Source organism: Alexandromys fortis, unplaced genomic scaffold (assembly GCF_014885135.2).
Source record: "Alexandromys fortis isolate MF-2015 unplaced genomic scaffold, M_Fortis_MF-2015_v1.1 scaffold_26, whole genome shotgun sequence".
NCBI classification, from domain to species: domain Eukaryota; kingdom Metazoa; phylum Chordata; class Mammalia; order Rodentia; family Cricetidae; genus Alexandromys; species Alexandromys fortis.
In genome coordinates, this window is record NW_026067894.1 from 9,897,980 (window position 1) to 9,924,424 (window position 26,445).

General features: G+C 52.6%; 1 protein-coding gene across 1 annotated transcript in view; it reads left to right on the forward strand.

The window, feature by feature from the left end:
• The first annotated feature begins 3,239 nt into the window (after window positions 1-3,239).
• The window catches only part of Ptpru (protein tyrosine phosphatase receptor type U), a 73,944-nt gene continuing 50,738 nt past the window's right edge, over window positions 3,240-26,445 (forward strand). Inside the window, 7 exon segments of the mRNA XM_050151015.1 lie at window positions 3,240-3,489; window positions 18,114-18,245; window positions 21,326-21,597; window positions 22,084-22,165; window positions 22,270-22,385; window positions 22,656-22,830; window positions 23,276-23,569. Of these exon segments, the coding sequence (XP_050006972.1) occupies window positions 3,417-3,489; window positions 18,114-18,245; window positions 21,326-21,597; window positions 22,084-22,165; window positions 22,270-22,385; window positions 22,656-22,830; window positions 23,276-23,569 (1,144 nt within the window). The 5' untranslated portion in view covers window positions 3,240-3,416.

The window sequence follows — 26,445 nt, forward strand, 5'->3', positions numbered from 1 at the left end:
CCCCCCCCAAACCCACCCCAGTCCTTGGGTAGCCAACTAGCTGGAGAAACAGAAGCAAGAAGTCCTGGAGGCTGGACTACATCTCCCCAGACATCCCTATAAACCTGCACTTTTGCTCTAGGCCATCTGGGTACATCCAGGGCACAGTCTGAGAACCACTGATGGAAGTCTTAACTTTGCATTCAAGACAATATGTACTTTGTGCCCACCCCATCTTTCCTATGTTATCTTCTTCTCTTATATTGTACACAGCCCGTGACCCAGCTACACCTGACCCCCACCCCCAACTTTGGCTAGTTCTTCCTTGTTTTATTTTTTTTTAAAAGATTTATTTATTTATTATGTATACAGTGTTCTGCTTGCAGGCTGGAAGATGACACCAGATCTCATTACAGATGGTTGCGAGTCACCATGTGGTTGCTGAGCATTGAACTCAGGACCTCTGGAGAGCAGCCAGTGCTCTTAACCTCTGAGCCATCTCTTCAGTCTCCTTGTTTTATGTTTTTATTCGGGTTGCTACTTCCTGAAATGAATTTTCCTGTCTAAACTGCCAGGGTAATTCCAGGTTCAGATACTGTTTTCTTTGTCAAGCCCAATGCCTTTGTATTTTCTCTGGGCTAACGTTACGGCCTTTAGGATACGATCTCATAGTTATTTATATGCCCACTTCCCCGCTCAGCTAAGTCTGGGGCCTTGTTTAGCTCATTTCCACGACACCAGCACTCAGTATGGGCCTGGCGCGGGATAGGCTTCATAAATATTCCATGAGTTGTAGGTAATTGAATTTCTTCTTGACCTGGCGTGGACTGTGGCACCCTAGCCTTCTCCTTAGATTTGGGGCAGTCACTCCAAGCCAGGGTCTTTCTCCATCCTTCAAGGATTTTTGAAATCTGTGACCCCTTTTAAAAGCAAAGGGGCATGCTCTCTTCATCTGTCTACCTGTTGCTACCCAGTCACTCTCCGTTCACCAAAGCTTCCAGTGCTGCCCCTTGACTAAGGAGCAAGGGAATGGGGACTCTATCAAGTTCAAGTCCTGGTACCTTCATGGACTGACTGTGTGACCTTGGGCTTTCTGGGTCAGTTTACACACTTTTGAGATTACAAAAAAAAAAAAAAAATTCAGTTCTATTCCCCCTGCAACCTGGTTGCTGGATAGTCTTCTGTTTCAGCATGTATTTCTAAATGTATTTCTATCTTGCCCTCACTTTCCCTCCTTGGGACGCTCAGTTTAATGCTCTGGTCCTCACAGGCCTTGTGTCTTTGCCCCCTTCCCTGTCTCTTCCTGGAGTCAGCAGCATTTACAAGAATGGAGCTAAGGAGCCGTGGAACACTCAGTTCTTCCCTTTCTAGCCTCAGGGCAGAGTCTCAGTGTGAGCCAGCTGGGGAAAGTCGCAGGGAACAGGAAGGGTTCACACACAAGGAAGGCAGGATATGCTCTTAAATACATGTTTTCAATGTCCTCATCTCAAGTTGTTGGGGAAATAAAAATAATAAGAAATCAGAACTCAAGCCCCTTCCCCGTATCGCATCAGCGGCTTATCACTTCCTAGGGTTTAACCTGAAGCTTCCTCCTTATTCAGCTTCCTGTATGGTCTGCAGACCCTGGCATCTTCTCCAGCTGCACTTGCGTCTCCTCTCCACTGTTCCGTTCCAGCCTCCCTAAGTTCCTTAGACCCGCCAGCCTATCTTTGCACAGGCTAGCTCCTCTGGCTGAAAACTGTTCCTTCCCATCGGTCTGCTTGAGGCTGGCCCCTCATACTTGAGGCCTCAGATCACAAGGCATCATGCCCCTTCCTTAGCAAAGGCCTCTTGGAAAGTGTCATCTAAAGCAGGACCCCCTTCCCAGCGTTCCTTGTTGCCGAGCTTCATTTCCTTGAGGGTGCTTGTCTCCGACTGCGGCTCCATCTATTTATATTTGCTGCACCACCCCCTGCTGGAACGGAAGTTTCATGAAGCCTTCATGAAAGCAAGGGCCGTGTCTAGAACCATTTATCAGTTACCCTCTCATTCATTTCTTATTGCGCCTGCCAGATACCCGGCCCTGAGGGACAATGCTTCCCTAGGGGAGCCCACATTCTGAAGACCGTGATAACTACCAAATCCATCAAATTGCAGGGGTCTGTTTAGAACTGCAGCAACCCTCGCCCCCCACTGTTAGTTCCTCTCACCTTTCTTCCTCTCCCCCCCATCATGTAAGCTTCATGAGGGTGGAGATTTTTTTTAGAATTAATTATATGTCTGTTTATGCGCATGAGAGTGCAGTGCCCTACAAGGCCAGACGTGGTGAGCAGATACCCTGAAGCTGCAGTTACAGGCAGTTGAGCCACTGAACAAGGGCTCTGGGAATCCATTCTGGGTCCTCCGCAAGAGCAGTATGTGCTCCTAACCACTGGACCATCTCTCCAGCTCCCAGAGAGAGACTTGTTCATTTTATTTTATTTTAAAATTTTTGACAGTTTTATATCTCCTCCGTGGCCTGTTGAACCAATGACCCCATGTCTTGTCAATATTTGAGGAACAATGGCTTTCCAGATGTGCGGTTATTTCTTATGCTGTTCGAGCCAGCCGACCTTGATGCAGGTCTTGCTGTTGCCTCAGACGGATGCATAATTATGGAAAAGTCACGCTCTATAAATCTCAATTTTTTTCAACGGTGTAACGGGATTACAGTGGTCTGTGCCTCCTAGGGCAATGGGGAAGATTAACGGAGTCCCAGCGGGAGAGGCACGTACATGACGCCTGGTTTTATGTAGTCACTGACAACTAGTTTGCTGGCGATTGTGCAAGAACTTGGCCTGGGCAGAGTTCCAAATTTATTTACCCTGAGTAGCCAGAGGCTACTGTAGGAGATACGAGCGTTAATGAGAGAGGTAGATTTCATGTTTCTGAAAGTAAGAGCCAGAATTCTAAAGGTCCAACAACGATTTTTTGGTAGGTTGAAGAGTGCCCTGTCATTGGAGGGAGGTGGGAATGAATATTCCGAAGGGCCAAGGTAGAAAGAAGTTAAACAACGGAGGGGACAGAGGAACCAAGTGTCCCTGGATCACAGTCTCAGCCCTGAGCAGCAAATGTGCTGTCTGAGAATGTTGATGTGAATACTGACACCCGCCAAAGGGTCTTCTCGACGGGGTGCCGGAGTGGGGGAAGGGCGCACCGGGGCCGTAGGACCCAGGGACCCGGGCCCGCAGTGAGCACCACCGCCAGCAGGGGACGCCTCGAGACCGCGGAACTCGTGCCCGGGGGCCTGACGTCAGCGCCCCGCTCGCTCGGGCTCCCGCTCTGGACTCGGCGCCAGTCCCGCTCCGCGCGGCGCTGCTCCGCTACGGCTCCCGCTTGCCTTGGGCTCGGACTCCGGCTCCTGTGGCGTCGCCTTCCCAGCAGTGGGTCCCCAGGACCGAGGCGGCGGCGCCCCAGCCATGGCCCGTGCTCAGGCTCTGGTCCTGGCACTCACCTTCCAGTTCTGTGCGCCGGAGACCGAGACTCCCGCAGGTAAGCGCGCGTGGTCCCTCCGAGCTCATCCCTCGAGCCGGGGATGGCTCGTCGAGCGTGTGCGGAGTGCGGGATGCTCGGTCGTATGTTCCGAGTGTTTGTGACCGCTATGTCCGTAGTTTGTGTGCAAGCTGAGGCTGCTTGTGTACCGCGGCTGCGAGTGTGCTGGCGTGAGTGTTGCCTGCGTGGGGCACCGGCTGTGCTCTGGCTCATGTCTGTCGGTGTCTGTAGGTGCTGCCAAGTGGGTTGTGTATTTGAGTTTCGGTAGCTTGGCTGGAGTTGAGTCTGACACTATGTTGCATTTGTTGGCTTTTTTGTATTCCCCAGGCGGGAGTGTTGGTGTGTTCGAGAACCCGCGTGTTTGTTTTATGCGTGTGCCGCGAGGTTTCTGTGGATCCTTCTCGAGTGTGGGCCTAGGAACGAGTGGTGTGTGTGAGTGTGTATGTGCGCGCGCGCGTGCAGGCGTGGGAACGGGTAGGAACCTGTCTGCGCGCTGTGTCCACGAGTGTCCCTGTGGGAGTGTTTGGGATGTGCTGTGTGGGTCCGAATGAATGCCAGGGGTGGGGAGAATGCGTGTGGGGGAGCGTGTCTGGAGTGGATGTGAGTGTGTCGGTACCCGTTCGCTGCGTGGCTAGGAACGCTGCGAGCGTGGGGCGCTCCTGGGCCGTGGTCGAGTGTGGCCGGGACCCGAGGGTGTGTGTGCATGTGTGAGTGTGTATGATCGCGCGCGCGCGTGTGCGTGGCGCACCCGGCCGGAACAAGTTGTCGCGGTAGCGTCCCTTGGAGCCTTGGGCGGCCCTGCGGCTGGCGAGGGAAGGAGGGGGTAGAGAAGCGGCCGTGGCCGCCGACTCCGACATTCGGGCCGTTTGTTGTTTCGCAAGTTCCGCGCGGCGCTGGCTGGCGGCTGATCCGAGGCGGCGCCAGGGCCGCGGGGCGCCCGGGTGGGGAGGGCCGCGGGGCGCACCCGGCTGCGGGCGGGGTTGCGGCGTCGGGGGCCCCCCGCAGGGCCTGGCTGGAGGCCGCGGGACGGCGTCCCCATCGTGGCTCGCCAGAGGCGCCGGGGACGCCGCGGTCCCCGGGGACACTGCCTGCGTCTGCTTTGTAACTTTGTGCGGCCTCCCGACCAGCCAGGCCCGCGCGTGCGGACGTGTGTGTGAATGTGTGCGTGGGGCTCCCGCTTGACCTGCGGTGTGATCGCACGCTTGAGTGTGCTTTGGAGTCTGGCATCCTTTCAAGGGTGTGTGCGTGCGTGCGTGTGTGTGTGTGTGTCTGTGTGTGTGCGTGTGTGCATTCGCCTGTCTGAATGTGTATGTCCAGTGCCTGTGTCTGTGCGTCCGCGAGCGCATCGCATCGTGTGTTGTGTGGAAGGTGTGTCGGTGTGCTTGTGTATGTGCGTGGCCCACAGTCTCTTACTGAGGCCTCGACCCCAGGCCTCGGCCCCTCCAGCGGGCGTGTTTCCAGGGCTTTTCTTCAAGGGCTTTCTCTTCCGCTGGTTCCAGCCACCCGGCGTGGGGTAGCAGGGAGCCGCCCCGGTTGACACGCGCTGCTGTCTCTGGCCCTGGGTCAGACTCCTGGCCGCCTGCCCCAGACAGCGGGCCTCCCGGGTTCTAGTTCACGGCCCTGCCCCCCGGGGGGGGGGTGCACCCCGGGAGCTGTCCTGGCCTTGCCCTGCAGCTTTTGGGGCCTTGCTATTCAGCTTCAGTTTTGACCTTCTGGTACCCGAGAGGGTGACCCAGGCAACCTGCCTCTTAGACTTTTCTCAACCCTTCTAGCCTTCCCCCACTTTGAGATCCAACCCTCTGTACTTCCCCACCCCACCCCATCCCCTTGATTTGGGAACACACCTGGGCCTCAATTGCCATGACAGTGGGCTATTAGGATTGAGGTTTGGGAGAATGAGGTTATTCTCTCTCCTGAGCCTCAGTTTCCCCATCTGCTTCATGGAATTAATTGTGATCGTCTGTGATACTTGGTAGATATTTGAAGGCAGGGTTAACATGGGGTCAAATTTTGCCTCTTCTACTTGCTGCGTGCACGTGTGCGTGCATGCATGCGTGCGTGTGTATGTGTGTGTGTGTGTGTGTGTGAGAGAGAGAGAGAGAGAGAGAGAGAGAGAGAGAGAGAGAGAGACCTTGGATAAGTCTCTTTACTATGGAAGTTCTTGGCACTTTTGAAGCTTTTACTATTAAAGACTGATCGAGAAGCCCTGGGAAGAAGGGAGGTGGCAGCCCCTTGTCTTCAGTCTAGAGAGTGATTCCAGTCCCCTGCCTACCCTCCCTAGTCACCCGGTGGGGGGGTGTAGGGTGTCTCTCAGCTGTGCAAACCTGGCACAGTAATTTATCCTATTGTACTCTTGCTCAATCTGTCTTTTTGATCGCTGGAGTTGTGGATGGCAGGAATGATGAGAGGTACCCAGAGGGCTTGTCAGGACAGCCCAGACTTCTCTCTGGGACTGAAAAGGGGGGCTAGGCAGGAAGCCAGGAGGGTGACCTGAATCCTATACCACACTTCCCGGCTGCCTCCTGCCTGCGTCTGGTGTCAGGGGAGGTCCTTGGCCATACCCTGTTTTCTGGAAGCACGCTGATATCCTCCATTCTGTCCCCAGCTGGGCTTGTAGGGTGACCTCCACACCCAGCTAGGTCAGCCAGAGTGGCAGGAGGTGCTTTGTGGCTTCCCTTTGTGTCCTACCCATGCCTCCCCCACCTCTCCCTTCTCAGCCATCTTCCACCTGCAGGAAGGCACCAGCCTCTTCCTCCCACTGTGCCAGAGTTCTTCCTAAAACCTCTCCTCAAATTCTCCTCAAGCTCCCCAATAGGCCCCTCTTGGCCCAACAGTGCTCTAGCCGCTGGCTACCCAGCCCACCTCACCTTGTTTTGGGATCAGATGTTCTGGTTAGCCTTATTCACCAGTGGTCCCTAAGTGCCTCTTCTCTGTATCTTTTACAAACTGTGCTTTCTCCCCAGGGCTCTCTGATTCCATATCTTCATACGTGAGTCCCTAGTTTGGTGAGCTTCCTCCTGGAAGCCTATCTTGGTTTTTCCTCTGTTCTAGCCCAGGAAAGGGAAGGTAGAAGTTGATTGGACTTTTATATGATATTGTAATTCCAATCTCTTAGTCCTGTCAGCCTTCCTAGGTCAGGAACTCTGGAAGGAAAGTCAGTGTGGACCTTCAGTTACTTAGCGCCAGGTACAAGGCCTGAGCCTCTTTAGTCTGAATAAATGGATGTGATGTCTAAGAATGAATGAAGCTGGGTGATACAGTTCAGTCCTGGGATCCAAGTACTGGGGAGGCTGACGCAGGAGGATTGATTGCAAGTTTGAGGTCAGCCTGAGTTGCACCGTGAATTCCATGCTAGCCAGGGCAACTGACATCGTATTAAAAAAAAAAAAAAAAAAGCCAGAAAAGAATGAATGAAGTCAAGTGGGTCGAATCCAGAGCTGGAGATGCCAGATGGGGGCGCAATGGCTCCACTGAACGTCGAATTGAAGGCTGAGGGTTTTTTTTTTTCCCCCCACTGGTAAGAATCTGGAAAATTCTGCTGGTGGATGGTGTTATGTTGTGAAAAGGCCATGTCCAGAAAGTGTCATCTGGGAGCTATGAGTTAAAGAGGGTGAGTCCCTGGCAGAGACTGAAGGAGAAGGCTCTTACAGGAGGGCCTCTCCCCGCAGAGCAGACTCCTCCTGGTGCTTCTTCCCCCTAGTCTAGCCCCACCCCTGGCAGCTGGCTCAGCTTGTCCAATCCCGGGAGTCCCAGCCTTTTGTGATCAGGACAACCGTTGGCGAGGCAAGGCATCGAGTCTCAACGGTCAGTCTGAACACGGGAGGAGGGCCCCTGTTAAGCAGGCATTCCTTCAATCTTCAGTCACAGATGGATTGTGGTCTGGGTAGAGGAGGCCAAAGCCTTCCTCCTGGATCTGAGGGACTGCCTCTGAGCTGGAAAGAGGAGAAGCCACCATTATAGGGGTTGGGGGAAAGGCAGACAGATGCATACAGGTGTGATACTGCCACCTGCGCAGCCAGAGTGGGGCGTGTGTGTTTCTTCGTGTGTGTGAAATGGAGGCCAGGGGCACCAGGCAGATGCATGGTGTGTCAGGGTGCCAAGCCTTCTGGTCATCTTGGTGTGGCTAGACCGGGGTTTGGAGTTGGGAAGAGACACCTGGCAACCCCCCAGCATCTCATTCTTGGAATGGTACAGAGTTTCTGGGTGCCTCAGAGTAGGTGCACCGATCCCAGGGTGTGAGAATATTGGGGTGTACAGTGGCCCAGACCTGCAGGCTGGTGCCTCCAGGCTCTGTGGGCCCACGGACACACATCCAAATCGTCTTATCCAATAGAAACTTTCACAGAGATGACGACAGTGCTCTTTCCTTGCTGGGGTGGCTTCTCACTCACATGTGGCTACTAAATTTAAACTAGGTATAATTAATTAAGATACTAATTTAGTTAATCAGTTGCACTAGCCAAATTTCAAGTCCTCAACGGTTACACATTATCTGCATGTTGGCAAGTAGGGGACATTCTCACACTCGTAGACTGCTCTACGGACTGTGTTTGTATGAAACAATGGTTCTCAACCTGCATATCAGATATTCGCATTGCGACTCATAACAGCAAAATTACAGTTATGAAGTAGCAACGCAAATAATTTTATGGTTGGGGGGGGTCACCACAACATGAGGAACTGTATTAAAGGGTTGCAGTATTAGGACTGAAAGGATAAGGCTGGCGGAGCTTTAGTGTGGCCTGGGCTCTGCTGGTGTGGACAGACCACTGCTGGCCCCATCCTCCACCCTCCCAGCAGCCTTCATCACACCGTACCTGTCATAGCAGCTTCTCCTCTGCCCTGTGACCCAAGTGCCCTTTGTAAGGCTGCCATGGTGTGCTGCCGCCCCTTTGCCTCAAGTCTCCCCAGCTTCCAAGGCTAAACCCCAACCTGACATGGCAGTTCAGGCCCTCCCTGGCCAGCCCTTTCTTTAGGAACTGGCCTCCTTGGTGTCACTTGCCCCTAAACTCTGCTCCTACCCGTCTGCTTTTTATAATCCAGACCCCTAGAGCCTGCTGTACCCTTCGCCGGGTCTCTACCTTCGTTCATTCTGTGCCTTTTGCCGAGACCCTCTTCTCCCTCCACTCTAGCCCCATTGTCATTGTCAGAGTAAAGCTGCCCTGCCCCCCCCATCAGGCAGTGGGGGCGGTCTTCTCTCTCCTAAGCCTTGCATGATCATAGGCTGCCCTTCTTTTGCTTGCGGGAAGCCATCTGAGGGCTGAGCTGGGTGTTTGTCATCTCTCGTTCCCTTAGGTGCTCATGGAGTGTTTGTATTGGTTTGAAGCCTTGGATGCTCCAGGGAAGGCTTAGAGGGGGTGAAGGGAGGTCCTGGGGTACAGAAGGCTGTCAGCGGGAGGCTGATAAGCATCCTTAAATGGCCTGCAGCATGGCAAGGGGTGGGGCACCCCTGTGGTGCCAACTCTGAAGATGCTATGCCTGTGTGACTCTGGGGGATGGGGTGTGTGTGGAGTCTTGAATAGATTCCCATCACACAAAGCCCAGGACTTAGAATTGGACCCAAAGGGGACAAGGGAAAGGCAGTTGGGGTGGGGGCGGGTTGGGGTTGGAGGCAGAAGCTAGAGAGCACTGAGATGGAATCATGGGACAGGGCATTGGGGATACTACAGGTAGGACCTCAGTCAGTGCTAGAGGGACAGGTCTGGGGCTGAGGGCACAGCTGCGGGGAGGCAGCTGGTGATGGCGATACCTCTGAGAATGAGACCGCTGGCAATGAGGCAGGTGGGGCTGGAGGGGTAGCTGGGGGATGTCGGTAGGGAGGTGACAGAAGCCTGTCTGGAGATGGGTGAGCCTCAGCTGAGAGAGTGGGATGCGTGGTTTTTTTTTTTTTTTTTTTGGTTTTTCGAGACAGGGTTTCTCTGTGGTTTTGGAGCCTGTCCTGGAACTAGCTCTTGTAGACCAGGCTGGTCTCAAACTCACAGAGATCCGCCTGCCTCTGCCTCCCGAGTGCTGGGATTAAAGGCGTGCGCCACCACCGCCCGGCTGGGATGCGTGTTTTTAACATGAGCATGTGTGTATGTTTATGTGAGTGTATAGCAAACCTTTCTCTGTCCTGCCAACCAGCTCCCAAATCGTGACACAGATTTATTATTAATTATGAAAGCTGGGCCGATAGCTTAGGCTTGTTTCTAGCTAGCTCTTGTAAATTAAATTAACCCATATCTTTTAATCTGTGTTCTCGGACGTGGCTCAGTCACCTTTACTTTGTAATGCACACGCTGCTTGCTCTGCATCTCCTGGCATCTCCGCCCTTCTTCCCAGCGTCCTCTGGGCCTGGAAATCCTGCCCAGCAATTGGCCGTACAGTTTTTTCATTAAACCACTCAGAGTGACACATCTTTACCACATATAAAAAGATTATTCCACAACATGAGTGTGTATCCTTATTATGTTACGTGTGTGTAAATGTGTGTTTGAGGCCTAGAATGTCGTGGGTTGGAACAGGGGCTCTGAGACCACACCATCCGAGTTCTCCTCCTGGTTTCCACTGTTACTTCTCTGGGTCATGGAGCCAATTCCACTTGGGAAATGAGGACGGAGATGTTACACAGAGCCCAGGATGATGTGATGGCTTTTGTATTTAGACATATTTCGTCTAGAACACATCCTGGTACATACATAGTGAGCACCATGTAAGTGTGAATTATTCTTAAATGTGTGCTTGTGTGTGCGAGCGCGCATGGGCAAGCCTCCTGTGTGCTAGAGAAAGTTTGTTCTTGGCTTCTGATGAAGTCCAGGCCTGGGGAGAGGCAATGGTGGTGGTGGTGGATGGGGAGGAGTGAGGATCCAGGCTTGTTGGGGCAGGCACCTCTCCCCCATCTGCCTACAGTTCATCCCACATCCTATGCCAGGCTTTAAACCAACGGTCCCCTCCCCCTGTCCTGTCTCCCCTGTCCTGCCCCATACTGCCCTACCCTGGTCTGGGGGACCAGGGATGCAGTGTAATTGTCCAAAAGATTTTCAGTAGAATTCACTTCTATGTTGGCCTGCCAGTCCTCAAAGACCCAGGTCAGATAGAATACCTGGATCGTATGCTGAGGCTGGCATCACCTGCCCTGTGGGTGACAGTGCCTTTGGAGAGTCACTGGGAGATGTTGGAGGGTGAGAGTAACGGTGGACAGAAGCCCACAGGGCAATGGAGTCAGGCATGGCTGAGTGGCTTCCCACCAGTCTATCCCCAAGAGACTTATACAGTGTGCCCCACAGCACCTTCACAGTGTACCTAAGTCTGCCTCGCAGTAGACAGAGGCACTGTTTCAGCCCTGGCCTTCTCATATGAGTGTAGCCTGGGTTTCTGGACATGGTGTCTGTACTGCTCTGCCACTCAGTCTATGTGAGCCCACTGCAGGGACGCTGGGCTACTGTTGAGCCCACTGCAGGGACGCTGGGCCACGGCGATGTAAGCCCACTGCAGGGATGCTGGGCTACAATGTTGTTGGACTTTTCCAGGGTTTCTGTGTACTCCATTTTTGCAGCATCCCTCTGATCAGAGCCTGCATCCTGCAGCTGTCCTGCCATGCACTTTCCTTGCGTTTCTCTTCCATGGTGTGGTCCTCGCTCTGCTGGATACCAGGCTTTCTTTGGGAGGGCGACTCTTTCCGGGTGTCTGGGTGGAGAACCCTCACACAGCATGGCACCTGAGATCAGTGCATGGCTTTCTACAGCCACGCTGCATGTTTACACTGTACAGCAGTCTGTTGCAGCAGATGTGTAGACTCACCTGGCCTTTGGGCACAGCACCTCGTGTGACGGCTCACTGCCAACACGTGGCCTACTGCCACTACCTTACATGTTGGTGTCCGGTGCGCTGCAGTTTTTTGCAGTAGGCATCTGCATTGCCCTGATCATGTGGACCCTCCTGTTTCTAGGCACAGTTCCTCTGCATGCTGACCCCGTGTTTCAGACATACAGTATACATTGATTGCTGCATTGTCTCGCGGCTTCACTGGCGATGAGTCCACACTGCCCCCATCACAGCTACCCTGAAGATGCCTCTGTCATCTCAGCCCTTCCCTGAGTGTGTTACAATGGAGGTGTCCAGGTGCTGGCTGTGGGTAGCTTTCTGTGGAGAGTTGTGGGAGGGTCACATCTTGGTGCGACCTCAATGCAGTTCCCCCCTGCTTCATATTGCACATAGAACTTGGGCACTTCTTGCTGAACGTGGGGGCAGCTTGGGTTTTGCATTGCTTCCGAACTGCATAGGACTGCCACCCGGAGAGTCAGCCGTGTTATGCATCTGTTCTCTGTAGGGTTGTGTTGCCTGACTTTTCCTGGGGAGACACAAGCAACCATCTATTCACTCTACAGACCAAAGAAACAATTCTACCCAAGTCTAGCTTGGTGCATGGAGTTTAGTGGGATTCCTTGCAGAAACACCGGTACCTGGAAGGCAGCTGCATTTAGAAAAAGCCCACCCCAACATGGGGAATTTCTCCTGAAAGCCTTGTCCCCTGCAGCTTGCAGAGAGTCTTCTCTCTCCAGGAGCTGTGACTGCTTATATAACCTCAGAGCAGGTCTCGGGAATCCTGTAACTTCCCCAGCTTCTGGAGCCTGCTAGATTGTGTGACTGTCTCCTCTCTTCTCCCTCCAAAAGGAGATGTTTCCATTGAGAGGAAATGGCTTCCTGCCAGGTTGTGAGCACTCTGCCGAGCTTCCAGACCCAGAGCCCTTGAAACCAAATCCATGGCTCCACAGGGCATCGTCAGGGTGCTTCAATTTTGTGCCCTGGAGGCTGTTCCTGTTCTGTACCAGGTCCTATGCTGGAACCCCCCCACCTTCCATTCTGCCCCCCCCCCCCAATATGGTGATATTTACCCGAGATGAATGTGGTTCCACACTGCACAGCCCTGACCACTTCCATGCCTAACGGGAATCAGTGCTGGGGGCTGTGTGTGCGACGTGCTCTGCAGCCTTGCACAGAAATTGCCTGTTGTGCTCTATCTCCAGCACACCCCATCACAGCGGGACACAGCTCTCCCTCTCCGTGGAGCCTGTGCACACCTTCACTGCTTTAGCCTGCGGTGTCTTTATCTGACTGCGGTGCAGGGCATTTGCCCTGCAGAGGATCTCAGCGTTCTGCCCGTTGTACTTCTGCACACATCTTAGTCTCCCCCCCCCCCGCCCCCGATATATGGTGTCCAGCTCTGGACTGCCAATATAGCAGCCCTCTCGTCGACTCTGGAATTCATTGTGTGAGCCATAGAGATGGGAAAGGGTCTACTGTGAGTTCCTGAGCTTCCTCTCATACTCAGCGGAGATGGCAGGATGTTGGCATCGCTAGGCTCTGTGTTGGCTCCTTTGGTGGTTCCAGCTTTCTCAGCCTGTGGCCAGCCCTGGGTGGTCTCCCAAGTTGCTGCACTCTATGTGGTTATAGGAGTGTTTTACTGCCAGCTGTACTGTGCTTCTTATTAGTTATTCAGGGCTCTGGTAGTTCTGGGACCTGACCTCCACTTGGACGTGTTAGCACAGGGCTAGGCTACAGTGACATCCTTGATGTAGTGCGGTTGGTCGAGGTTAGACCAGGTGGGATCTTGGTGTTAAGAAGTCTGGGCCCAGTTGGCCATCTGCTGTGTACGGGGCTTGGGGACAGGGGTTCAAAGGCTTCAGAACTAGTCCATAACTTCAGAAAGGGAGTAAGGGAGAGGACTGAGTAAGGCAAGAATATCCAGGGTTGGGTTCAGTAACCTAGAGGTGGGGGTGGGGATGGTGGACTAGGCTGGAGTTGTTGTTGGGTTGTCTGTGGGGTCCCTAGGCTATGGTTGGGTAGTGTCTGGCAGTGTGAGGTCCCAGACTGAATTTACCATCTGTCTAGAGAAAAGTTTTGTTTCTTCTGGGGCTACCCTTGGGAACTGGACGTTTTGTTGACAAAACAAAGAGAGGGCGAATCTCACTGCAAACAGGCTCTGTTTACGCAGGGTCTTCAGACAACACGGCTGCAGGTGCAGCAGGCCCAGAGCACACGCCTTGTCTGCCCTGGCTAGAGGAGGACAGGCCGTTGCCACACACACACACACACACACACACACACACACGCACTCACACACGCACACGCGCGCGCGCACACACGCACACACACGCACGCACGCAACTCTCTTCCTGCCCTGTACAAACACCCACCTCCCCCAGGCTCATACCCACCACAGAATGCATCAATGTATTTCTGCTCACAGGTATGTTCCATGAACCAACTTTACAGTATTTCTGAGAGCCCTTGCTGGCAGACATCCATGCCCTCCTATGCACACCATGCCCTGAGGACACGGCCTGTTATTGTTCGTATTGTTATTACTATTGGTTCACTTGCGAGAGGGTCTCATGTAGCCCAGCCTGGCCTGAGGATGACCCCAAACAGCCGACCTTCATGCCCATTCGTCCATCTTTCAAGTACTGGCCTCGGCGGAGTGCACCACCACACCTGGAGATTGTAAACTCACACAAATGAAATTGGAGCCAGAGCTGTAACCCCTGCTCCCATTTCATGGTTGAGGAGCTGAACTGGGCCTGGCCTAGAGACCCAGGGCTGGAGCCGACCAGAGATCATTGAGAAGGGGTCATGCAATCTAAGGTCACCCTGGATGGAATCCCTTAGCCTGAGAAGTCATCCTGACTGTGGTCAGAGAAGGCAAGTCACATGTTCCCAAGTCATGAAGGGACCCAGGGGCCCACCAGGACTAAGATGCAGATTTCCTGGTCTGTAGTTGAGTGTTTTTGTACCAGTGGTCCTGGTAGGCTCACAGGTAGGTCTCATACACACACACACACACACACACACACACACACGCAGGGGTGGTGGTGGAGAGAGAGATAGGGAGAGAGAGACCTCTGGAGGGACCCTCCCAGGCCCCTCTCCAGAAGTTGCCGGTCTCTGACATCATCAGGCCCAGAGCATACCGGATGTGGATAAAACAACCATCCCCCCCCCCTTCTTCCCAAATTGTGGTTGACGGTTGCTCAGGCAACCGCCTGGCCAGATTGGGGAGATTAGCAAAGGAATGTTGCTGGGCCAGTTGGAGCTGAGGCTGGGGGAAGCACTGGGGTCCTGCTTTCAACCCATCTATCTTCTCTGAGAGCTCTCTACAGAGATGAAGTGCTCAAAGAGGGACCTTGTCTTCGTTCCCTGTCCCCAGCCTAATTTAGCGCCTGCCTCAGGGACTTGAGTTGGGCTGGGGAATGAGTGTGCGTGTGTGTGTGTGTGTGTGTGTGTGTGTGTGTGTGTGCGCGCGCACGCGTGCGCATGTGTTCCCATACACATGCATGCACATACTCTCTTGACTGGAGTGTGTGCTGTTTGTATTCAGGATGAGACTTCAGGTCTCCTTTCTTGCTAATCTGACACCAGGTTCCAGACCATGTGGTAGCTTGGTCCCTAGCTCGCTCTTGAACTGTTACACTCTGGAAAAAAAACGCCTGTTTGAACTACCAGAATCCAGGCATTCTCTGCTCCAGCACCTCCTAAGGCTCCCCAGTTAGGACTGCGATGGAACTCCTTATCCTGGCATCCAGGACTTTTTAAGAACTGGCCTCAGCCTCTGGTTTCCTGTCATGTCAGTTAGCCCGAGCTCCTCTGGCTCAGTTCAGGTGTGCTGACACCCCTTTTCTTCGTGTGTCCTTTCCAAACCCAATAACCTTGACCCTTCTTAACTTTCATTTCCTCACCTTTGTTTAGGTGGGAAGCCCCCAAAGCAAGATAGAACTTTTTCTCCCCAGCCCCCCTCCCCATGTTGGCGCTCAAACCTAGGGCCTCACCCGCGCTAGACAAAGCTCCTCTCTCACTGAACTCCACCCCTTGCCCTTAATCATTCCTGTGCCTCTCACAGCGCCCATTGCGGCTCATCCTACACTGTGCTGTTTGGGGAGACATGGCTGGTGTGAGAGACCAAATCGGGGTCTTATTTTGTCTGTGTTTGCTCTCACTGAACAGCCAGGTGGTTTAATGTGTTGTCTGCACATTGCTTCTGTGTGGCCCCTGAGTGTCACACACTCTGGGTCTGTAAGACAAGAATAACAACAGTGCTATTTCCTAAATGCTGAGTTCCTCGCGCAGGTTGGTCAGGGTAGTGTGGGCAGGCATGGTGGTAATCGGTGCCCCCTTGTGGTGGTGCTGAAGCCGGGGTAGGAGGAATTGGCTGTTCTATCCCTGGGGGAGCTGGGGAGGAGCTGAGACAGTCTCTAAGAGATGGAGTTGACCTGGGCCTGGCCTAGAGACCCAGAGCTGGGGCTAACTAGAGATCTGAGAATGGTCACTCTGGCTAAGAGGTGGCCCCGGATGGAATCAGTCAGTCTGACTGTGGTTACACAGAGAGAACAGGTGTCAGCCAGGCTAGTGGCTATTTGACTGACATCTAGGGGAGTGTCGTATGGATAAGATGGAGTCACTCTGGCCAGGCACGATCAACAGGGAGCCACTCTGGCTAAGGTCGGCCTAGGAAGGGTCAGTCACTTGGCAGAACCATGTAATTGTGGTCTGAGCAGAGACCCCAGTTTGGCTGTTAGTCTGAGGTCAGTAAGCTCTGGGTGGGGTCGGAGCCCTGTCTGGTCATGTGCCTGAGTCAGGACTGATGGAGAGAAACCACAGGGATGACTGGCTACCTCAGGCTTGTCAGGGCACTGGAGGAGATGCCTGGGGCAGCCACTTTGCCTTTGTGTAGGAACCAGAAGGGCTTTGACTCCAGCCTGGGATCTAAGTCATACTTTTTCCTACAGTCTGTCCCAGTGATTGGCCAGGACTTCCAAGGGCAGGAAGTGAGTGCTCCCCTTCTCCTGGAAGACCACTCACTGACCACCTTTTAAAGAGGAAAACGGGGGCCCTCCCAACACAGATGACATTAAAGCTCACTTACCTCATGCCTTAGGGCTCAGTGCTGAGTGGAGCTTTTCAAACAAGCATGCAGAAAGCACCATGGGTCCCCTACACCAGCTCCCCTGCCCCAGTATGCTTGGTGCAGGCTCATGCAGATCTCATTGCTTCCCATTCTCTGGTCGGGTTCAAGGAGACGAGAGACCCCAACAGTGACGAGCCCAGGCGTGCCTAGCTCTGCTTGCGTGTTTTCATGTGCCGGGTTCTCTTACAGGGCTGGTGGAAACATGCAAATGGTAACACACAGAGAGTCCTCAGAGGGAAGCCGCTCCTTGCCTGCCCTGCCCATGCCACTTACCTGATGGCTATTATCTGGCCTGCCCGCTGGCCCCCCCCTTCTTAAGACCTGGAAGAAACTCATCCTTCTCATATTTCTGGGAAGTGTGGGCTTTGGATGGACATGATTTCAAATCCATTTACTTCCCTCATACGGGAACAAGCGGCACACCTGAGCTCAGGTGTTTCCTGAGTGCTCACACGCGTTGATGTTGTAAATCTTCAGCAATCCCATGTGCGGATGGGGAAACTGAGGCTCAGAAAGTGGAAGCAATCTGCCCAACGTTGCCAGGGATGGCAAATGGCAAAGTCAAGATTCCATCCCAAGTCTGTCCCAGTCTCCAGCATCCACCCCTGAGACACTGCTCTGTACCATGGGCAAATGCCTTTGCTTCTCAGAGCCTTGGTCACCTCATCAATCAAATGGATTTGACAGGCAGGCAGGATGGGCCTGGCCTGACTTCCTGCCAGTTCTCTCAACACTGGTTTGCTGGAGCTGCAGATGCTATGACTAGGGAGTGGGTACAAGGCCCAGCTCAGATTCCTTCCTGAACCAGTGCAGAGTGGGGTTATTTGGTGCCAACTCCAGGTGCTGACGAACCAGCTGAGATACAGTGGACCTTACCACCATCTGAGGGGTTGCACGTATTTCAGGCTCCTCCTTCACTTCCCTGTCATTTAGATTTTTTTGTTTTGTTTTATTTTTGAGACAGAGTTTCCCAATAGCTATGGAGCCAGTCCTGGAATTCACTCTGTAGACCAGGCTGACCTTGAACTCACAGAGATCCGCCTGCCTCTGCCCCCAGAGTGCTGGGATTAAAGGCGTGCACCAACACCACCTGGCATCATTCAGATTATTAGTCTTGGTCTCCAGTCACCAGAATTAGCATCCTATAGTCACATATGTGTTCAGTACACACAGAACCATACTATGTCAAATCCCTGGGGACAGAGATCGAAGGTGACTGACTTTGGGCAGTGAATGAATACCCTTGATGTCTGTCACACTGTCACCTGACACAGATAGTGAAATTCAACCTTTGGTGCTTAGCTCATGCTATGCTGGGCCTCCATTTCCCAGTCGGTAAAATGGGACGAGTCTAGGGCTGATCTTGATTGGAGGCTCTATGCTTGCAACAATAATAATGGCTGGTTTTATTAAGGAGGGTCTTTTTGGATGATGGAGCTGTTGGGGATCCTGGGACATGGGGTGGGGAACGGGCAGTGGAAAGTCTTGGGACTGGTGAGGGACAGTGAGGGGAGGATGTTGGGGTGGAGGAGGGAGAACTCTGTTAGTTGGAGGGAGTCATAAGGAGGGGAGAGACTGGCCTGGGGAGAAGGAGAGGCCAGTGGGGGAAACTGAAGGGTTGTATTGGAGTCCTCTTGGTCAGTGGCCTTGCCTGGGCTTAGCTAATCAGGCCTTGCCCTCACAGCTGGCTGCACCTTCGAGGAGGCGAGTGACCCAGTTGTGCCCTGAGAGTACAGCCAGGCTCAGTATGATGACTTCCAGTGGGAACAAGTGCGGATCCACCCTGGCACCCGGGCCCCCGCAGACCTGCCCCACGGTAAGCCTAATCTCCATCACTACTGTTTTTCTCCTTCCAGGCCTTCCCTAGTTTCCCCTAGGGTCTCCTGCTCTTTTTGAGATATGAAGACACTGAAGAGAAGTGATATGGGGTCTCAGGATATGCCTCTGTCCTCTTCTTGGGAGCCCTGGGTCCCTCTGTCCCCACTTCAGTACCAGACATTTGGGGCATCTGGAGCACTGGATTGGGAGGCAGGAGGCTCGATGTAGATTCTGGTACTGGTCTCCTACTCAGATGGTAGCCTTGAGAACACTCATTCCAGAATCATAAAGACATAGGTTCAAATCCTGGCCCCATCATCTAGCCAGCTCTGAGCCTTTGTTGTCTTGACCGTGACACAGGAGAGCAGTAGCCCATATCACAGGGCACAGAGGCGGCCCACTGGATGTCAGTTAAATGTTTAGTTATTATTGTGGAGGATATTTGAGAGTGCTCACCTCTCTGGGTGCGGAATTAACTGAGAATTAAGAGTAGACATGGATGGGCAGTGGTGGCGCATGCCTTTAATCCCACAACTCGGGAGGCAGAGGCAGGTAGAGCTCCATGAGTTCGAGGCCAGCCTGGTCTACAAGAGCTAGTCTGAGGACTGCTAAGGCTATTACACAGAGAAACCCTGTCTTGAAAAACAACAACAACAAAAAAAAAAAAAGAGAGAAAGAAATAAAAGAAAAGAAAAGGGAACATGAAGCTAGGGCAGGAGGGTCAAAAGTTTGAGGCCAGCCTGGGCTCCTTGGGGAGATGCTGTCCCCAAAATAAAAACGAAAGAAAGAAAAGAGGGTTGAAGAGATGGCTCAGTGGTTAAGAGCACTGGCTGCTCTTACCAGAGGACCTGGGTTCAGTTCCCAGCATCAGAGGGCAGCTCACAGCTGTCTGTAACTCCAGTTCCAGGGGACCCAGTGCTTTCTGCTGACCTCTTCAGGAATTGCACACATGTGTACACAGACATGCAGGCAAAACACCAGATACATAAGATTAAAAAATATTATCTTCTTAGCTGGTGGCACACATCTTTAATCCCAGCCCTTGGGAGGCAGAGGCAAAAAACTAGTTCCAGGACAGCCAGGGCTGTTACACAGAGAAACCCTGTCAACAAACAAACCAAACAAACCCAATAGTTTTAAAAGGAAAACAAAAAGGATAAGAGAGACGGAGGCCAAATGAGCCACTTCGTTGCTGATGAGGCCTGTGTGGCAGGACAGACAGTGAGGGAACCTTAGGACAGACAGTCAGAATCTCCCCTCCCTGTGTCCTGTTACAGAGGTGGCCCAGGGCCTCGACTGTGAGCTCACAGCATGGCCAAGACAGCATGCTGCTGGCAAGAGTAGGCCAGGGAGGTGGCGACTCTTAGTGGTGGGTGGACTAGCAGCTTCAGGCAAGAGGCTCCTGGGGCCTGGCTGGCTGGCTGGGCTCTGGGAGTAGACTCTGCTTCCCCTGGGCTATCCCTACCGGGCTGGTCATTGCCCATCTATGTCCTTCTGGATGTGATCATTTGTCTCTTCCGGGTCCTTGATCCTTGTAATATGTCTGTTCTAGACGTATCGCTGTTTAGCTTGTTTGAGAGAGATGCATAAAGGTACCCCACCTTACAGGGTCTTTGTATGACCTCTGAGCACCACTAGACCCGGCCATTCAGCCCAGATCTTAACAGGTACTCACGGATGAGTAGATATAATAGTTCTTGATTAAGGCCTGGAGGTGGAGGTGCATGCCTTTAATTCCAGTACTTAGGAGGCAGAGGCAGGCAAATCTTTGTGAGTTCGAGGCCAACCTGGTCTACAAAGCAAATTCCAGGACAGCTAGAACTGTTGCACAGAGAAACCCTGTCTTAATAACCCCTCCTCCCCCCAAAAAGAGTTCTGGCTTAGATTCATGTTTTCCAGACCTGCCCACTTTGTTCCTCTGTCTTCCTTGGTGAAGGGGGCTGATCTAGGTCTGGGAGGAAGGGTGAACTTAATGGATAGTCTAGGGAAAATATAGGGGGGTGGAGATGAAACAAGGAGAATTAGTCCCAGAGGAGAACAGGAGGGAGAGAAGATAACCATGGGGATGAAGAAGTGCATGATGGGAGGATAGGCAGTGTCCAGGGAACAGAGGAGGAAGAGGCAAGATGTCACATTGCAAGAGGGAGCTACCTTAGGGAAGATGAGTCGTCAAAGGAGCTGGCTAAGAAGCGCCTGACTAGGATGTGTCCCTTCTAGGGTTCTAGTAGGGACAGGGACCTGGAGGTTCATTTCCTACCCCTGCAGGACATGGGCAGCAGTTTCCTTCTCAGGACTCCAGGCTCACAGAGATAAGATCCCTCTAGTCCCTGGGAGCACTCCTGAGCAGGCTCAGAATGTGCTGTCAGCTGGGGAGGAGGCTGTGCTCATGGCTGCCGTGCAAGGGTGGTTTTGGGTCTCTCCTTGGCAGCTGTACCCCTCTTATCAACACCCCAAGGGAAGCTGCAATCCCCAGCCAGGTCCTGAGGCACTCCCCACGATCTCCAGAACACACCGAGGATCTTCAGGTTGGACTCTGGTGGGGGCGGGAAGGGAAGCTAATCCTTCCATTCAGTCTGTCCTACATATTCATCAAGTTTGGGCTCAGAGCCTGTCTGAGGACACAGCGAGGGCCTGAGGCGTGACAGGCTGGTAGCAAGACTGTCTCACAGTTATGAATGATCAGAGCCAGAGGGAAGTACCCAGCACAGGGAAGTACCCAGCACAGGGAAGTGTCTGAAGCTTGGGAAGCAGTGACCTCAGGGGATCTGCCCTGTGCCAGACTCTTGACTCCTGAGAGGAATGATCTAATCCTTATCTCCCAGAACAGCACAGCTTGGGAAACTGGTGGCTTGTGGCCATATGGGCTGTGACAAGGTTGAGTTTGTATTTTCTACTGTCTTAGTCCTCTCCTTTGGACTAAGGGAGAGAAGGACTCTACCCCAAAGTTCCGACCAGAGCTAAAAACTCTGATCACACCCTGAACCCCTGATTCCTGGTGGGTCCTTTATTTCTGTCCCTTCCTCAGTGTGACCTTGGCTTTCCCTAAGGTCTCCTTGCCTTGTCTTTTTCTCTCTCCAGGTGCCTACTTGATGGTCAATGCTTCCCAACATGCTCCGGGCCAGAGGGCCCATATCGTTTTCCAGACCCTGAGTGAGAACGACACGCACTGTGTTCAGTTCAGCTACTTCCTCTATAGCCGGGACGGGCACAGCCCCGGCACCCTGGGCGTCTATGTGCGTGTCAACGGGGGCCCGCTGGGCAGTGCTGTGTGGAATATGACTGGATCCCATGGCCGGCAGTGGCACCAGGCTGAGCTGGCCGTCAGTACCTTCTGGCCCAATGAATATCAGGTGGGCTGGGTTTTTAGACAGTTGGTGGGCTTGGGCTTGGAGGTCAGGGCAGCAGCAGGCCACCCTCAGGTCGAACTAGGTCGGATTTAATATGTGTCCAGCATCAGGAGCCAATCTGCGGTCATGTTTGGAGTTGGTCTGGGGTCAGTGTGGGTAGAGTGTCAGAGACCATTGTTAGTAGGTCAGAGGTCATTGTTAGTAGGTTAGAGGTCATTGTTAGTAGGGTGGCCAGCGTTGAAGGTGAGTTGAAGCAGTACCCAACTGGAAATTCTGACTGGAAGGATTCTGCTACTTCTGAGGTTCTGAGGTACTGTCTGAACTGGAATGGATCTTCCAGACTTGACCACACCCCTGAAACAGCTGGCTTGGTAGTGAGGGTCTTTGTGAGCTGGGTTGGCACCTGTTGGTGGGAGAAGGGGGTGGGGTTGGGGCCCAAACTGACCTGGAGGGCTGTCACTCTGACAATTGGCTTCCCACTTCCCTCAGGTGCTGTTTGAGGCCCTCATCTCCCCAGACCGCAAGGGCTACATAGGCTTAGATGACATCTTGCTGTTCAGCTACCCCTGCGGTGAGTCCCAGTCCCCTCGGACACAAGGATGAGGGCAGCCTTGACTCCTGCCTGCAGGGCACGCAGGCCCAGCTCATGCTGGGGCTCTGCCTGTTTTCCCACAGCAAAGGCCCCTCACTTCTCCCGCCTTGGAGACGTGGAGGTCAATGCAGGCCAGAATGCATCCTTCCAATGCATGGCAGCAGGCCGAGCTGCAGAGGCAGAGCGCTTCCTCCTGCAGGTGAGGGCGTCCCGTGTAGACTTGGCCCAGAAAGGAGGCAGAGGGCAGAACACTTCTCCTAGGCTTGGTTCCCTTTTGGGTCTCTGAGTCCAACATCTATACACTGTCTTGTCTCCCCCTCCCCAGGCTGTGCTCTGCCAGTTTGGGTTCTCCTTCACCCCAGGGTGGAGGGCAGTTCCTGGATCCTCTCATGCCCCTGGGATAGTAGGGACTCATATATGCTGTCGGCTTGGAATTCTCCCTGATTCTCCCATCCCTTCTTCCCTTCAGCGGCAGAGTGGGGTGCTGCTGCCTGCTGCCGGGGTGCGGCACATCAGTCACCGTCGCTTCCTGGCCACTTTCCCGCTGACTTCCGTTGGCCGAAGTGAGCAAGATCTGTACCGCTGTGTGTCCCAGGCCCCTCGCGGGGCTGGCGTCTCCAACTTCGCGGAGCTCATCGTCAAAGGTCAGCAGATTGGTCTTGATGAAGGCCGGAGTTGCAGGAGAGGGATGGTGGCAGGATAGGATAGGGTGGAGTCCATAGGGTTGCGCCGCCTGAAGCTAGTCGGTTGGGGTCCCAGGACAGGTTCAGTTGAGGGTTTGGTAGCAGTTTGAGTGGCCTGAGAGAACAGGGAGGGGTCTCATGATGGTTGCGGGATTAGGCTCTTGGCTGTGACATGAACTGACGGACCTGTAAAAGGAATAGTGTCGCTAAGGGATGGGCTTTGTAGGACAGGGCACAGGGAGTGAGGCTCTGTCTAGTTGCACTTTTCAGGTGCTAACCCAGCGAGTGTGCTGGGGTGCCCCAGTTCCGGGCTTGGGAGTTTGGAGTGGCCAATAGCCGAACTATGGGAGTTCTAGGGCCTCGCGGCACCATCAGTAGGCTCCTCCTCTTCCGCCTATCCTCGCAGAGCCTCCCACCCCCATCGCGCCCCCACAGCTGCTGCGCGCAGGCCCCACCTACCTCATCATCCAGCTTAACACCAACTCCATCATTGGCGATGGGCCCATCGTGCGCAAGGAGATCGAGTACCGCATGGCGCGGGGCCCGTGGGCCGAAGTGCACGCTGTCAACCTGCAGACCTACAAGCTATGGCATCTTGACCCAGACACGGAATATGAGATCAGCGTGCTGCTCACGCGACCCGGGGATGGCGGCACAGGCCGCCCGGGACCACCGCTGCTCAGCCGGACCAAGTGTGCAGGTGGGTTGTTCCCTGTTCCACAGGGGCAGTAAAGCCTCCTGAAACAAACACATTTATTGACTTCAATCTTAACACAAGGTGGAGGGACTCTGGAGGCTGTCTTCTAGCCTGGAGGCGACTTCTCCATAGCTTGTCTCAAAATGCAAAAGAAAACAAACAAACAAACAAACAAACAGAAGAGACAAAGGGAAACCAAAACAAAACAAGAAGGCAAACCAAGAGACCAAATCAGAAAACTTACCAGAACAGTATGACATAGCTGTTCTGTTGTCATACCCATTTCGCCAGTGAGATGACTGAGGCAGAGAGATGTTAGGTGACTGGGCAGAGACCAGGCAGTAAGCAGCAGAGATGGGACCAGAACTCATATTCTCCCTTCTTAAACACTATCAGTTAAAAACTGTGTGTGATGGATTTTGTCCGGATTCACTGGGTCTGTCATTAAGCCAGCAGTCAGCTCTTCTTGCTTAGGAGGGAGAAGGCGAGGTTGCTGAGGACCCGCGATGCACCTGCAGCTGGAGACTCATCAGAAGTGAGTGATGGGTGGAGCCCAGGGTTCTCAGTGACGTCCGTGTGCTGTCTGTTGTCTTTCTCAGTGACAAATGTGGCTTCTCGGTGTGGACCCCCGTGCTCTCGTGAGAAAGCAGAGATCCTCCAGCCTCTAGCATGTTTTCCTCAATAGTTACGTTTTGTACAACTATGGTTTCATTTTACACTAAAGATTGACTTCTGAGCCGGGCGATGGTGGCGCATGCCTTTAATCCCAGCACTCGGGAGGCAGAGGCAGGAGGATCTCTGTGAGTTCGAGACCAGCCTGGTCTACAAGAGCTAGTTCCAGGACAGGCTCCAAAGCTACAGAGAAACCCTGTCTCCAAAAACCAAAAAAAAAAAAAAAAAAAAAAAAAAGATTGACTTCTGGACCTGGCAAGCTGGCTGGAGTTGAACAAGTATTCATATGATTGATTTTGGAACATGTCATCCCGCTAAAGGGGACCCTTACACCATCTGACAGTCACCCAGGTCATCCTAATCCTGAAGCTCTAAGCAAACATGAATCCACTTTTCCTCTCTCTTGATTTGCTCTTTGTAGAAATTTTACATTATAGAAGCATGTATGATGGTTTGCGGTCTTTTGCAGGCGGCGTCTTGATTTGGCCTTATTTGTGCTATGATGGGTTATCATTACTGCACTCCTTTCGGTCGCCATGTGTGACCCTCTCCTATCTCATTCATCCGTTCGCCAGTGGGCAGACACTTGGGTCGATTATGCTTTTTGACCATCAGGAACAGTATTGCATATCAGTTTTTAAAATGTTTATTTTATTTTATCTGGTGTGTGTGTGTGTGTATCTGTGTCTGTGCACTTATGTGTGCAGGAGGCCAGAAGAGGGGGTTGGTTTTCTCCAGGGAGGTGGAGTTACAGGGTTGTGAATCACGGGGATGGAACCTCACAGCCTCTACAAGTGCAGCAATTGTTTTTAGCAGCAGCAGAGCCCTCCCCAGCCTTCTCCCTCCCTTTCATGGTCCTAATTTGCATTTCTCCAGTGTCTGGTGTTGCTGAACACCTTTCCACACACGACTTCCCCGGCCTGTGTTCCTCACTGAACTGCCTGTTCGTATCGTCGCTCATTTCTTAATAGAATTACTCTTTTTCTCTGTTGAGGCTTGAGAATTCTTTATGCAGTCTAGATACTAGATCCATCTAGAACACATTATGAATGTATCAATGGATGTATAGTCTGCAGGTCTTCCTCCCAGCAGGGATCTTCTCTCCTCATTGCCTTTGTATGGATTGCGAGTCAACATTTTAGATTTTGATGAATTTTTAGAATTTGTTTCTCAAATTGCCCAGTGCTTTTGGAATCAATCATAAGAGTTCTTGCTCCTCTGGCTCCCAGAGCTCTTTTCCTATTTCTTCTTTTATTTATGTTTTTTTCTCTAGAGGTTTTAACAGTTTCATCTTTACATCTGTCTTAGTTCAGGTTTCTATTGCTGTGGAGAGACACTATGACCATGAAAACTCTTATAAAGGAAAAACATTTAATTGGGGTGGCTCTTAATAGTGCCACTTCCTTTGGGAGCTATTTTCTTTCAAACTACTACAACATTCGTGGTATATTTTGGATATATGTGAGGTTAAGGTTAAGAGTTAAATAGCTTTTGCAGTTGATGTTAAATTATATATATATATATACATATCTTCGAAATTTACTTACTTAGTGTTCATGTATGTGTGGGCATGCATTTGCCGCAGTGTGCATGTGGAGGTTGGAGGACAGCCTATTCGAGTCTGTTCTCTCCACCATGTGTGTCCTGGGGATTGAACCCAGGTCCTCAGGTTTGGCAGCGTTTTTTACCTATTGAACCATCTTGACAACCTGCAGTTCATAGTCTTAAGTGCTATAAAGAGCTGATTTGTGAGCTACCTAAACTGTAGTTTAATACCTGACTTTAGGAGAGAGGTGCTTGGGTGGTGGGTCGGTGTCCCTGGGGTCTGGGTCGGGCGATATACCCATTGAGAGTGTCAGTTTTCTTTATAAGTGGAAACAGCACTAATCTCTACCATAGGGGTGGCGCAAAGATTCAGGCAAAGGGTGTTCATTGAGTGTCTATTATGTGCCAGGTAAAGCCACAGTTGCTAAGGATACGTGGCTGCACCCCAGACAGAGGCCATCGGCATTTGAGTCCTCCTTAGACTCTGCAGGGAGCTCCTGTCCTGGCAGAAGGAGGCAGATGATAAATAAGTAAACAAGTGAAATATATAGTCTGTCAGATGGCGATAAGTGTGTGAGGAGGGAATAAATCAGGGCGGGGGGGTGGGGAAGGGGCGGGGGTTGCTAATTTATAAAAAAGCTGAGGGACTGTCTTACTGAGAT